This window comes from Branchiostoma lanceolatum, chromosome 18 (assembly GCF_035083965.1).
Source record: "Branchiostoma lanceolatum isolate klBraLanc5 chromosome 18, klBraLanc5.hap2, whole genome shotgun sequence".
NCBI lineage: Eukaryota > Metazoa > Chordata > Leptocardii > Amphioxiformes > Branchiostomatidae > Branchiostoma > Branchiostoma lanceolatum.
In genome coordinates, this window is record NC_089739.1 from 2,442,764 (window position 1) to 2,458,321 (window position 15,558).

The 15,558-nt window shown below is 40.5% G+C and overlaps 1 protein-coding gene across 1 annotated transcript; it reads left to right on the forward strand.

The window, feature by feature from the left end:
- The first annotated feature begins 4,243 nt into the window (after nt 1–4,243).
- On the forward strand, nt 4,244–10,538 carry LOC136424445 (red fluorescent protein drFP583-like). Its single transcript, XM_066413046.1, has 7 exons — nt 4,244–4,317; nt 6,064–6,156; nt 6,597–6,745; nt 7,303–7,402; nt 8,466–8,487; nt 8,602–8,710; nt 9,253–10,538. Exons 1-7 carry the CDS (start codon nt 4,315–4,317, stop codon nt 9,437–9,439), a joined length of 663 nt encoding a protein of 220 aa, XP_066269143.1. The 5' UTR covers nt 4,244–4,314; the 3' UTR covers nt 9,440–10,538.
- The last annotated feature ends 5,020 nt before the right edge of the window (nt 10,539–15,558 follow it).

Below are 15,558 nucleotides of genomic sequence, written 5' to 3' on the forward strand. Positions count from 1 at the left end.
ACATACTGGGTGAGCGACAGTCGTTTAAGGCGAGAGATGTACAAGCAAAATATCTCATTACTTTTTCAAATATCATTTGTTTTCTTTTTCTTGGACGTCCTTGCCCCCAGTTAACAACCCGCAAACCGGTTAAGACGACTAATGTAGAGGTAAAAATACCTCATTACTTTAGAATAGATCAGTTTTTGAACGCCCTTGTCCTCAGTTAACAACCCTTCTCTTTTTTCTTTGGGTTGGGTAGCCAACATCAACTTGTTGATGAATCTGCTACACTTGACGGGTAGTGCTGGTGCTGGGAATGGTTTCCGTTGACTGTACCAAGTAGTGGGGGGAGGTGTCTAGTGTCTAGCTGAGTCTATTGGAGGTGAGCCACCCTGTCCCTGAAAGACGCCAGGGAGGGGGCAGCTTCCATCTCTGCAGGCAAAGAGTTCCACTCTGCAGCTGTCCGTGGGAAGAAGGAGAACTGTCCGTACGCCGTTCTGTAGAGGGGGATGTCGTAAAAAGTTAAGATTAAAAGTAGGCTGAAAGAACGTTTTAACCGATTTACCTACAGGTCACATAACACCGACTATGTACGTCTCCAGGCGCCTTGCTACAGGTGCGTATCCAGTTTCTAATTCTTGCTCTTTGTTCGAGCCTTCGACCACCTGAAGGCGTCCTTGATAACAATGGTGCTGTCAGATATGAACGATTCTCTTGTCACAGGCATAATGACAACAATATTCATCACGAATTCCTTTGTAATCCATCATGTTTCGTCCCATCACATTAGCAGGATCAAGCTATATTTTCAACACCATGTAGTTCTGTACGTTTGGTGCAACAGTTCATTTTCCTTCAGTTATTTGCAGTCTAACATTTGCTTCTTCACTAGTAAATTCATTCTTTATTTGGAAAGAAAGTAGGTAACAAAGCCCAGGTCATGATGGTCGTCACTCAATACACCGTCAATCAAAATTGAAGTGATAGAATATGGCATTACAACCAAAACGTAACCGCGAGGACTATACTGTCGTTAATTTTGAATATTAGAATAAAAGCACGAACATTTAATCAGCTAAAGTACACTTGGACTATAAACAAAGTAAAGAGACCCTGAATAAAAAAACATTTCCCATGCAACTTTTCATCTACAAATAACACATTCGAAGACTGATGCCTGGCAATGTGAAGCTGCCGTTTTACTAGCTGTAAGAAGCTGATACGAGGCTTGATTAGTGCAAGAACGCTGAAAGAGCCATTTAGAATCTAGTAAGGAAAGTTATATCAGAAGTTAAAGTTAAAGCGACCCGGGCGTCTTGAAAAGACGCATAGGGGTTGCGCCCATCTGCATTTCTATAGCCCTTGGGCCACACACATTTGTGCAAGTCACTACAGCAGAGGGCTATTCCGCTGGTAGTGATGTGTGTTTAACTTCCATACTCTTTCCCAAATGTTGAGTACTAAGCAGAGAAAGCAGTATGTACCATTTTTAAAGTCTTTGGTAGGACCCAGCCGGGTATCGAACTCGCGACCTACCGTGTGCAAGGCGAGCACTTTACCAACTAGGCCATTGCACCGTCTATCAGAAGCAGTGCAGTTTTTCTGACATCTTGTATGATTGATATCAACTTAATGTATAACTAACAACCGGTAAATATTCGTAATGTAGACAAAAAGTACCTCGTGGTTTCAAAACGAAGCCCCTCAAGGTAATTTGGATAAGGCATATACAAATATACAAATAATAATAAGTTGTTACCATATTAAAGCTTTCGAGAAGACAAAGCAATCATAACCAGCCACGGCACTAACAGCTTACTGACTGAAGACATTAAGTCAGCCTTTGATCTCTTTGAAAGGTGACAGTGCTGACAGTGCTCGTAAAAAATAATTACACGACCATCCGAGGAATGTCTATTATCTAGCACCAGCTTTGTGTCGCAAGAGGAGCCTTAGGATGAACTCTGACCCTCTTCAGAAGCAACCTGAAGTAAAGACTGGTGATGGAGGGTGATTTATAGAAGCACCAAGTAACGTGTGCGTTTTATCACTCTAATGCTAGGGTCACACTAGGCCCGACCGGGCTGTTTGCGGAAACGAAAAATCAAAGTGTATGTCAATAAATTTGCACAAGCTATGCTCTTCGATAATTTTGCGTACGTTTAGTGTTTTGGTTGTCTTTTTATATCATAATTTTCGTTCCCAAAGACTGCCCGGCCGGGCCCCGGACTGTAAATCTGACCCTAGCATAACTACGTGTTCAACCTGAAACTAAATAGCCTCCATAGCAGATTCTACCGAGCCTTTTAGCACCATCAGCCAGACTGTACACATAAAACCTGTCTAGGGGCCAAATGATTACAGGCTGGCTGCACAAACGACCCAGTGTAAAAAGAAGTCATCGGCAAAAGTGTATTGTAAGCCAAAAAAGGCACCTGAGAGCCAGCTTTGGAGGCTAAAACTAATAACCTAAAGTGTATGTAGTACACTACTCCTTTTCCTTCATGAAAAAAAGACGTTGGTATAAAGTTGTGTTTTGGGCAGAGGTAGATAAACGCACATCACCTACAACGTACTAAAATGTCCTTGGCCTACATAATTGGTCACCACAATGCTCTCTTTTATCACTTCTTTGTGATAGAGAACTTTGGAATCATATCTTCAGCAACGATTGATGCATGTCAATGGGTTTTCTCTTTACTTCTTTTCTACGATCAGTGGTTTTGAAAGTTGCATTCTTATTCTGTGATCTCTAGTATGATTGGTTATGATGATTGCTAGAGTGGCAATCGCGGTAGAAATGACGTAATGAAGAAATACTTTATTTACCCATTTTCTCCATGCGATAAACAACATTCCGCGAAACAACTTTGCAAAAATGACTTAAGTTCGGCACATTAAATTCTAATATAAACATGAAAACGTCTGGCGTACGTCCTAAGGTCGAGAGCGCGCAAACGTCGCCCTGGGAGCGCAGCGACGTCGCAGCGAGAGCGCCCTCAAGTGGAATTGGAGTACAAGTAGTCACACTTGTGGATATATACAAGTCCACAAGATCAGAGTTGCGTATTAACATGTTTTTGGTTTAGGTTAAGTTTATAGCCGAACGAGAATTTTTTTTTTGTTCGATAACTAGGCTCGATAACTAGGCATCCAAATATTGGGTCACGAGGTCGGTCCCCCGAAAGTGCGAAATGGAACGAAATGGAACGAAATGGGACGAAATGGAACGAAATGGAACGAAATGTCTATCAAGGAAGAGCGGCCGAGCTCTTTGCACGCGTCGCCCCCATTTTCAGGGAAGAATCTAGTCACACAAACGCGGTAAAACGTTGTATTTACTGTTATCAAACAGATTAAAGAAATAAAACACGTTATATTATGTATTTGTTTCCTGTTCCGGTCTACGGTGAATGTTACAACGTTCCTTATATTTCGCTATCTACAGGTATTTCATTTCATAATGTTACATATGTTTTAGTTCGTTCCATTTCGTTCCATTTCGTTCCATTTCGTTCCATTTCGTTCCATTTCGTTCCATTTCGTTCCATTTCGTTCCATTTCGTTCCATTTCGTTCCATTTCGTTCCATTTCGTTCCATTTCGCACTTTCGGGGGACCCCACGAGGGGGTCTACACAACGTGTAAGTGCGTACTTACACAACTCAAATATGTTGTGTAAGTTGTACCTTGAGTCCCAGTATTTGGATGCCCATTAGCCTGCCGAGAAATATACGGCCCCGAATCCGTTCGGATTCTTCCGGATCTTAGGGCCCTGTCACACTTATTCAAGTTCATTCGTTGTTTTCTTGGAGGTGCAATAAAACCTCTGGAAGATTAGAGGCAGGTGTCACAACACGACCATGTAATTGAAGATCACGAGAAGATTTTATTGATTGTGATTAGATGCTTGAAGTCATAGCATTTACATTTTGCCTTGGGAAGGTACTACTGTAAATACATTTAAGTTCGCGTGGTTTTTACTTCGCGCATAGGCGAAAATGGCGTGTTCGCGGTTGGTTTAAGTTTGCGGCAGCGCTATAGTCACATGCTGCTACAGTATCGGACAAAAAAATTTGTTTTAAGTTCGCGGTGAGACGGTCGCCGCGAAAACCGCGAACATAAAACTACCGCGTACATTTCTGCATTTACAGTAGATCCAAAGATTAAGGCGGCAGTCCTTAAGATGACTCCGCCCACATCTTGAGAGAAACTGTATAAAAATCCCCGCCCCGGCCCCGCACCGCACTTCGCGAGGAGAACTTCTTCCAGAGATCTTCTGAGTCCTCTTCTGACATCACTTCGTCGCCTTCTGCTTCAGATCTACAAAATCATGGTACGGCATTTTGAAAACTTAATTTTTCTGTCCTAGAATTTTCTACGTAAACCCTGCACCCTTGTTTTCGGCATTTATTTGCCGGTACATTTGCGAAAAAGTCTTGCTATATCAGTAGACAATGGGTGAGGGATTTGGAGGATTAGTGGTAGATTTGAATGTACTCAACATCGTAGTCGGAGTAAACATAGTTGGTAGAAAAGGCCGTCTAGATTGTACGATTTTTTCCGAGATAAAGTAAAATTCAGCAGGTCAGTATTTCAACAGTCAGTCGCCATACTTTCGTAATTTCGACACTCAGACCCCAAACTTTCGTTCCTTATTTCGACAGTCAGCCGCCGAACTTTAAATCTCATCCGGCCGTTAGACCCAAACTTTCGTCATTTTGGCCACCATGGCCAGTCCCAAAACTTTTGTTATTTCGACACTCAGCCCCCAAACTTTCGTTATTTTGACAGTCAGCCGTCGAACTTTAAATTCTGGCCGTCATCCTCAACCTTTTGTCATTTTGGTCGCCAGCCCCCAAACTTCTGTTATTTGGGACACCAGCCCCCAAACTTTCGTTATTTTGGCAATCAGCCGGAAAACTTTCGTAATTTGGGCATTTTGTCGGAAAACTTTCGTCAGTTTGGCAGTCAGTGTCCCGCCGTTCGCCGCTTCGAGGTCCGAAGTTTGTGACTCTAGGACATGAAACTTCGCATAAACATGGGGTAGGCCGCCTAAATTGTGAATCCACTCCCGTATTACACTAAAGTCGAATAGATTTTGCCCGGGCCCGTTCGCGCCTGTTAGTAACACCGACTCGGCGGGAGACAAGCCTTGTTATCGTCGTAAAAAGCCCATTTCACCTGCCTTCATGCCCAGGTCAGTAACTGGTCCCTCCCTCTCCAGGAAGGTTCCTCCAGGAAGTGCTGCCCCATGCCGTACCCTCCGCTACCAGTATATTTAATCCAGTGTCACTCTCAATCTGGTCTTTCCATCGCTTAGGTGGTCTTCCCCAGGGTTTGGGGGAAGCGAACTCCTGGCTGTTGACTTTGTTGACTAAAGTTTTTATTTTTTTCACGAACTCGCTCAGTGCAAGGCCGTAGGGGGCCACTCATCAAAGCACTTAACTAATTCTTACTGTAGCAGCATCTATTCACCCTAGGTCAGAAACATCAATGCTCGAGACAAGCATGACTTCACTGACCCATTAGGAGATCGAGAAGCAGTGGTTACGAAGGCTGCTCGGGAAATTCCCTACCCCATTTAGGCCGGAATGTTTTGATCCACTCACACCGGGGCATGCCCATACTCCTTTTCGAAAGATGTGGTGGGTGACTCTCCTCAAACACAGGACCTCCATTTAACGTCCTATCCGAGGGACGTCCCTAACCTAGGTACTCATTTAGACCTGAGTGAAGTGAGGAAAGTCTTGTTTTAAAAAGTGCCTATTCCAAGGGCACGGCGTCGGGGCGCAAGTTCGGACAACCTGGGATTAGATCCCGGGACCCATTGTTTGATAGCCTGTATTCACACAAGCTCTCAGCCGGAGGTTACTGACCCCCACCCAAGATGGGTGGAGGTCAGTAACCTCCGGCTGAGAGCTGAATGTGTAAATACAGGCTACATTGTTTGACAGCCGCGCGCTCTACCACTTGCGCCACACGACGCCACTAAATGCGTGGCTATTTCTTGTCATTTTCTGCGCTGGTATTAGATCCTTACTAATGTTGTCATGAACGGTTCATGTTGACTATATTCCAGGCTCTGCCCACATCCCACGACTGCCATATTTACGGCACCATCAACGGTCACGAGTTCGACCTCACTGGGGGCGGCAGCGGCAACCCGAATGACGTAAGTACATATTTTCTTTTTGTTTGTTTGTTTTAGTTCTGCTTATTCGTAAAAATTAAAAACAGCCTGTTTGGCGCTTATCGTTGAGGTGATGAGGGAAGAGGGATGATGGGTCAGGCAAAATGTGGTAAAGGTACAGACTCTAGTCAAGGAGTCATTATTTGTTATGAAGGCCACGAGAGAATATCTAGATTGAGGTCCTTGTCTTAGGTAAAAAAAAATTCATTGGTAACGTTATGTCTGTCACCCTCGAGAAAAATGTTTTATCCAGTAAACATCTTTTTATTATTATTTCAATGAATGAATTAATTGATTGATTCAATATATCTAAAGTATTCTAAGTAGTCAAACTTATAATGATGTAGTTTTTAACCGACACAGTGTGTGATATTTCAACAGAGTTCAGTAATGTATACGTTTGCTTTTGGTTTTAAAAACAGGGAACGCTGGAGACTAAGGTGAGGTCCACCAAGGGCCCCATGCCCTTCTCTCCGGTGATCCTGGCGCCCAACCTGGGATACGGCTACCACCAGTACCTCCCCTTCCAGGCCGGGACGTCCCCGTACCAAAACTCCATCAACAACGGAGGGTACGTTCTGTCAAATTTTAATTAATTGTTTAAAATTACCTTTGTGAAAAGGGGTAGTTTTCAGTATGATTCATTGATTTATTGATGAATTATTTATTTATTTATTTATTTATTTATTTATTTATTTATTTATTTATTTATTTATTTATTTATTTATTTATTTATTTATTTATTTATTTATTTATTTATTTATTTATTTATTTATTTATTTATTTATCTATCTATCTATCTATTTATTTATCTATTTATTTATTTATTTATTTATTTATTTATTTGATTGTTAGATTGATTACTTTGTTGGTTGATTGATTTGCTGATTTTCTGATTAGTTGGTTGCAATTGGCTGATTGGTTGATTGGTTGGTAGATTGGTTGACTGGTTGACTGGTTGACTGGTTGATTGGTTGATTGGCTGACTTGCTTATTGGCTGATTGGTTGATTGGCTGATTGGCTGACTGACTGATTGGCTGATTGGTCGATTTACTGATTGGTTGATTGGCTGATTGATTGATTGATTGGTTGATTGATTGATTGATTGATTGGTTGCCCTGCTTCAGGTATGAGAAGCACCGCACGTTCCAGTTCGAGGACGGCGGCGTCATGAGCATCACCTTCCGCTACACCTACGAAGGGAACAAGATCAAGGGCGAGTTCCATGTACGTTCGAGTTTCTATCACATATTTGAAGACAATTCGATCTCTACAACTGGATAGGATTCGGAAATTACTTCCAGACGTTTTGAGTGACATCCATCACTCTTCTCCAGCGTCACTAAACAGAGTAGAGAGATTGAATCCACGAAGGCAACTGTTGCCTCCTCTGTTGTTGTGCATGAAGTTTTTTTAGTCATTTATCGACCTGATGAATCATTCATGAAGCCGATTTAAAGATTCATAGTGCATTAAGTTGTTTTCTACTTTGACCCACCGTTGTGCAGCCTAGTTATCGGACAAAAGAAATCACTCTGTCGGCTGCAAACTTAACCTAAACCAAAACCATTAATACGCAAGTCATGCGGACTATACGCAAAATTGTGACAGGGGCTTTATCGACTACTTAATATACTTAAATATTGTGTTGATGCTGTGTAAGTAAGTGTGTTGTAACGAATTGTTTCCCCACTGCACCGGAAGTATGAAGAGCTGGCGAAAGGCAGGATTCCAATTGAAACTCAATTTATTTCATTTCATAGATACAATTTCCATCCTCCTCTCATGTACTAGTATTGACTTGTTCTGTCAGTTTATTCTAGTGATGATAAAGAAGATGTATGGATGTCATTCGACACGCCCAGAAGTAGTATCTAGTTGTAGAGATTGGATTGTCTTAGAGATATCTATCTTAAACAACTGATTTTCTGCCTTGTGCCCCAGGTTGTTGGGTTTGGGTTCCCAGACGATGGGCCTGTGATGACCAATCAACCAGCCATCGAGTTTTACCGATCTAATTGTCTTTAATTCCTAACTGATTTTTGCCCTGTGCTCCAGGTTGTTGGGTCCGGGTTTCCAGACGATGGGCCACTGATGACCAATCAACCAACCATCGAGTTTTAGAGATTAGATTGTCTTTGATTCTAAACAACTAATTTTCTGCCTTGTGCCCCAGGTTGTTGGGGTTGGGTTCCCAGACGATGGGCCACTGATGACCAACCAACCATCGAGTTTTAGAGATTAGATTGTCTTTGATTCTAAACAACTGATTTTCTGCCTTATGCTCCAGGTTGTTGGGTCCGGGTTCCCAGGCGATGGGCCACTGATGACCAACCAACCATCTAGTTTTAGAGACTAGATTGTCTTTGATTCTAAACAACTGATTTTCTGCCTTATGTTCCAGGTTGTTGGTTCTGGGTTCCCAGACGATGGGCCGGTGATGACTAACCAGCTGGTGGGCAGCGACAACAACGTTGAGCATCTGATGGTGCTGGGAGACAGGGCTATCGGGAGCAACAACACTTGGACCTACACGTAAGGGATCATCTTACAGTTGACTATCTCTTCTTAGAAATCAAGAACTCCGATATCTTCGGGATCTCAAAGCAGTTGAAGTGACGAAGGAGTGATTTTAACTGCAAGACGTTTCCACGGTTATAGATGCAAAACCCAGTAGATGACAACTTTTGGTTTGAACAGAACCTATAGAAAAAAATGACTTGTTATCACTTAAAATGTGAAACCGCCATTAAACAGCTGACATAATATGCATCCTTGTTAAAATTTGTCTGACGCATACCCCTCCCCTCGTGACTTTATTAAAAATGGACTACATGCGAATTTTGAGCTTCTCGTGAATAAAGAGAAGTTCAAATAAGTAGACAAACATAGCAAAAGAAACAAACAGATTTTCCATTTGATATTCCGCCATAGTACTAAAGACAAGGACAAGGTCTTCAAGGCATACGTTATGAGCAGGGTCAGCCCGATTTGAGCTTCTCATGAATAAATCATGGTTTTGATAAACGAACAAAGAAAAAAAACTCAGACCATTCCGTTTCATCTGTCCGCCACAGCATCAAAGGCAGCAACAAGGTGTACAAGGCAAACGTGATGACCAACGCCACCTTCGCCCAGAACCTGCAGCCCGGTCTGGAGAAGATCATGCCGCTCTTCGTCTTCAGGAAGGTGGACATCGGCTGCTCCAAGACCGAGGTCTCCCTGGTGGAGAAGGAGAAGGTCTTCAGCGATCTCCTCCAGTGAGTCTCTGGTTGTGCCCGATTCAAGTCATCAAGATGAACCTTCCATTAACATTAATCCACCAGGTCACATAAATCCGCCACTTTTAAAAACACTGGGTTCGAGAGATCTCTAGTGCAGCACCCCCAGGTATGCACAGTTTAGATAAACAGGAGTGCATTATAGTGGGGGACGTTTGGTTGGAGATCTGTTTGGAAGTATCTTTTCAGGGTGGTGCAATTATGTACCCTGGTGGAATGATGTTACAAGTATCTCATTTAACATTATATGAAATAAATCAGACAACAGCATAAGGTCTCGAAAGGAGTCGAACGTTTAAAAGCATCCACTGCCTTTCAAGATGTGTAACTGAATGAAAAATGGAACAAGTTTTCATGTGGTAGAAATTATTCACAGTTCGTCGATGATAGACAATGCATGCTGTACGAAACGTCTGACTGTCAAAGAACTTATCCAGTAGTTGGTTCATTTTGTATCATACATCATGACTTAGATGTGTAACCTTCATCAAAGTATTTCATTAACCATTTTCTGGTTCTGATTGATTGTTTGAATAGGGCCTACCATGGAGCGCTTCTTTGCAGTTTAGAAGAACTGCATTGCGATTTTTTTTTCCCTTTTTGTAATGGTGAAAAGAGGTGAGTTATAACAGTAATGTATCCGCTCTTTTTGGTGATATTTCTCCAGCTCGTTCAAACAAATGTCTGTTGATGACAGTCTATCATACTCTATCACATCGTATTGTGACATTCACAAAATAAGGGACCGAACTCATCACTTCTACAGCATGTAATCAATACCAAACTCTCAGTCCTCATTGCGTTATCATACGTAAACATCTATGCTATACAGATTATGACTATTGCCTATTGCCACATGCATAAGGTAAACACCATTTCTTTCAAGAAGGTTTGAGCCTCAAATCATCGAACGTAAGTGATTTATACTATGCAGATTAATGCCATTGTTTTTGCAATGCCACATGCACATGGTACACGTTGTGTCAAGAAGGTTTGAACTTCAATATTACTGTTCGAATATCAATTCTCGGCTTATGAAAGCTTCACGTAAGGTGTGTGGTATTTTTTAATAAAGGCTTGGGTCTTACTGTTTATATCGTTGTTTTGTCCTTTTTTCTGTGATTCAAATAACGATTATTATCATGTCAATTAATATAAGCATAGTGTTCAATTGCACTGAAAGCTGAAATTTGATTCCCTTTAATAACTTCTACTTCATCCACATAATGTTTATGCGTTTCCATAGACTGCAATGTAGACAAAAATTACATATCCTTATGAACGCCATATCGTTTTTCAAATGGTACATCTTCTGCCAACAAAATACACCTCAGCTAAATCAAATCTAGCTATCTGAATGTACAATAGGCATTATTTTAACAACACTACGATGAATACTTACATGAAAAAATAAGTTCATGTGGCTTTAGGGCACTTTAAATCTTGCAATGGAAACTCAGATGTTTATGATTCTTAAAAGCACGCTACTCTCGGTGTGTTTGATAAGAGTTGATAACAAGAATAAAACCTCGTTCTTTTTCTCAAATTTGGTTGTAGGGTTCAGCAAAATTGGGCCCGATGTGACATCCTGGTTGTCACTGATCTGTATCTGTATCTATATAGCCGGTATAACCGCCATTAGGCGTAACACACCAGCTTTTACGTTCTCATTGAAATGTACACATTTTTTAACTTCCATCACCGTTTGAAGTAAGACTTTCCTGACACACATTAAGATATGCCACATATAAGGTGGCAAACTATCGTTAATAAAAGCCAGAAAAGCTTAAAGTCGTCATAAAAACGACAGTTTGCACCTTACATGTGCCAAATCTTAATGTATGTCGGGAACATCTTACTTCAAACGGTAACGAAGGTTACAAAATGTGTACACTTAAATGAGAACGAGCAGAAGGTGTGATTTATGACATTGACACCAACAGTCAAAAGGGTCAAACCGTTCTGTCAAAACTATAAAATAAACCTGCAATGGTTGAATAACCGCAAATAAGGCAGACATTATATTGAGCGGTACCTTGTGGGACACCTGCGATGTTTATGTCACTACATCCGGACACAAAGTAAAATGGGACACAACAGAACAAACTTGTTATAAACACACGCACATAATGTACGTAATATACGTCAGGCCGCATTCCAAGAGGACTGAGATCGTTGGGCAACCGATGGACAATCAGGAATCATAATTGGTTAATATATGATCGGTAAAGGAATATTGGAAAGATCATTTGAAGACGTTTAAAAGTATTGAAAGATCATTTGGAGACATTGAAAAATCATCAAGAAAATCGGAAGACCTTCAAAGATCAGACAGGCTTGCAGAGCCATGAGACTGTCCAAATATCGTCAAAATCATTGGAAGAATAGGGACATCATCTCTGGCTCATTGAAAGGCCTATGAATTAAAGTTTTGTCAAATCCTTGGACGCTGAAATCAAAGCTCCCTCAAGGGATATTTAGTGGTCTCACCTGAGTGGAATCCATATGGGTCAACTTATCAAAGCAGCCATTGTTTCACGCAGATAAAGAAACGAGCTCAGTGACCTCGTTTGGCTATAATTTGTCACATTTTAGACAGTCAGACACTTAGACTGTTCTCCAGACTGGAACGATGTCCCGGAGAAATAAGATAATTGGCCGTCCAATCATAGGTAATGACACGGAATGACACAGTATCATTTAGCAGTCAATATAATCCATTGTTGTGTAGCCTTGAATCAATAGATCATAGAGAAACAGCGAAAGCACTGTCAGGTAAGGAGAGCTTGTTTCCTATGTCAGTCACTGAAAACAAGAGTTCGGAGTCCTCATACCTCCATGAAATATGTTGAGCCTTTGTAGATTTATTGTTTTACCTTGTCCCATTAGTGATACCAATGTATTTATTTATTTATTTATTAATCTTTAGGGTGGTCCCTTCAGTTAACATTGTAACTGATTTCCAAGGGAGCCATTACATTACATGACAAATCATAACAAATCAGGATACAAAAGGATGACTTAACATAAACTTAATCAGTAAACAATTCACAATCATATATGAGGCTGTAAATAGCATTATCTATTCTAGATGTTAGTCATCTCTTTCAAAATAACATTCATTTGATACTTGTTTGAAAGTCTTTTCCGCTGGCAGAATATCATGTTACATTTTATCATAGATTATGCGAACGACTTGCACCTGTCACAAGTACGTGATTCCCATCATTTACCTCAAAGGAATTATGGCATTTTCCCAATGAGTATGCAAATAAAGCCCTTATTCGGAAAATTTGTATCTGTAGATGTTCCACCTGCAATAAGCTGCATATGTCACACATATTAAGTCCTATTGTAAAAAAGAACTAAAGTCATAATTTTTCCTCATTGATTATGCAAATTAAGTTTTAATTGGTATGATTTACATTTCCTCATGTAAATCTCTAAGCTAACTACATACAGAATACCATGATGGAAATTCGTCATTTCTTTGTTCAGTTAACTTCCTTGACAGATTTTCACAAAAACGCCCCTGCAGTTCCAGCAACAAAAGTTTAAAAATCCGGAAGGTCTGCTGCAGTACCAAGGTCACACACAAGGGGGCCGAAATCTAAAATGACCTTCGTCATATACCGTATTTTTCAATCATATAATTTTCTTGCAAAAAAGGTTTAGGAAATAACTTCAGTTTTATTTTTTGTGCATTGCCATTAGTTTCAAACGTCAAAATCAAAATTACTGAAGACACACAGTCTGTTACATAAAACGTACTGTACTAACTAGTGTCGAATATATAACCGTTACCTAAGTTGTTACTGCTGATTTCATTGCACGTAAAAAACGTGAAATACATGAACAGGCTCAAGTATATATACTATAGGTTGCCACCTGTCAAATGTTTCTGTAGAAATACGGAATTGTCTCCTCTTAGTTTTGAAGATGAATCAAGTGACATTTTCGATAACAGACTATCCTCTGTCCTTAGTGCTGAATGACATTCTGTTGAGAAATCATTTACCGACCGGGAATCAATCTACAGTGTGTTCAAACGAGAAATCTCTGAAATGTTTTGTACGGAAGTGTCGACACGAAGTGCACTCTGTTCCTTGAGTTGGGCACATACGTAACATGGCGTGATATGACGTCACAGACCTTACGGCAAGATTCATCGGAAGCCAACTTTAGGGAAAAAAAACTCTCCTTACCTGACAGCGTTTTCGCTGTTACTCTATGATCTATTGACACAAGGCTACACAACAGTGTCTGATTGTCTTAAATGTGATTAACTATGACTTTGATTTTTTTACAATTGGACTTATTGCAGGTGGAACATCTACAGATACAAATTTTCCGAATAAGGGCTTAATTTGCAATTGCATACTCATTGGGAAAGTACCATAAATCCTTTGTGGTGAATGATGGGAATTACGTACTTGCGACAGGTACAAGTCGTTTGCATAATCTATGATGAAATGTAACATGATATTCTGCCAGTGGAAAAGACTTTCAAACAAGCATCCAATGAATGTTATTTTGGTAGACAAGACTATCATCTAGAATTATTCTATTTGCAGCCTTGTGTGTGTCATCAATGGGACAAGGTAAAACAATAAATCTACAAACTTTAGGCTCAAAATATTTCATGGAGGTATGAGGACTCCGAACTCTTGTTTTCAGCGAGTGACCTAGAAAACTAAGCTCTTCTTACCTGACAGTGCTTTCTCTGTTTCTCTATGATCTATTGATTCAAGGCTACACAACAATGGATTATATTGACTGCTAAACACTGTGTCATTCCGTGTCATTAGCTGTGATTTGGTGGCCAATTATCTTATTTCTCCGGGACATCGTTCCAGTCTGGAGACCAGTCTAAGTGTCTGACTGTCTAAAATGTGATAAATAATAGCCAAACGAGGTCACTGAGCTCGTTTCTTTATCTGTGTGCAACAATGGCTGCTTTGATAAGTTGTCCCCTATAGATTCCACTCAGGTGAGACCGCTGACATCCCCTTGAGGGCGCTTTGAGCATCCAAGAATTTGACAAAACTTTAATCTAAAGGTCTTTCATTTAGCCCACGAATATCTTCCAAGTCTTTCCAAGATTTTGATCACCTTTCACTAATCTCATTGGTCTGTCAGTCTGCCTGATCTTAGAAGGCCCTAAGACTATCTTTCAATGATTTTTCAATGTCTTCAAATGATATTTCCAATTATCTTTGATGATGATATATTGAGCGTTTATTTCTGATTGTCCCTTGGTTACCCAAGGATCTCAAATTCTCAATCCAGTGGAAATGTACATTACGTACATTAGATTTGTGTGTATCTGTGTGTACATAACATGCTTTGTTTGTTTGTTTTTTGTTGGTTGTTTGTTTCTTTGAACCTTTGTTTGTTTATGAGAAGCTCAGATAAGCATGCCGGCCGCTTTTCACTGAGGTCATGAGGGAAGGGGTAAGGGTTGTTCTGTAGTGTCCCATTTTACTTTGTGCTTCATGTACGCATGGAGTGAGATACGCATGGGCCTTATCCAAGACCTGTCCAGTACATATCAAGATAAGAAGATAAGAAGAAACATTGCAGGTGTTCCACAACGTACTGCTCGATATAATGCCTTGCGTTCTTTGTGGTTATTCAACCATTGCGGTTCCATTATCGTTGTGACAGAACGGTTTGACCTTTTTGACCGCAGGTAGCGATACTATAAATTACACCTTCATCAGTGACAACCATGGCGTCACAGTCGGTCACTGGCCTACTTTTCCTGACCCCTACACAGTGGGATAAAAATGGAAAAAATTTGAACACAATACGGGGTGTTGTTCTTGTTAGCATCAATTCTTATGAAACCGAGAGTATTGTGCTTTTAAATTTATGAATCATAAATACTGGAGTTTGAATGGCAAGATTCAATTTACCCAATAGTCTAATCACATGATTGTTTCGATGTAAGTATTTATCGTAGTCTTGTTGTGACCTAAATAATGCTAGTTGTAAATTCAGATAGCTAGATTTCACTGTATGACTTCTTTGGCAGAGGAAGGTACTGTTTGAAAAACTATAAGACGTCAACAAGGATATCCAAAATTTGTCGGCAAGAAC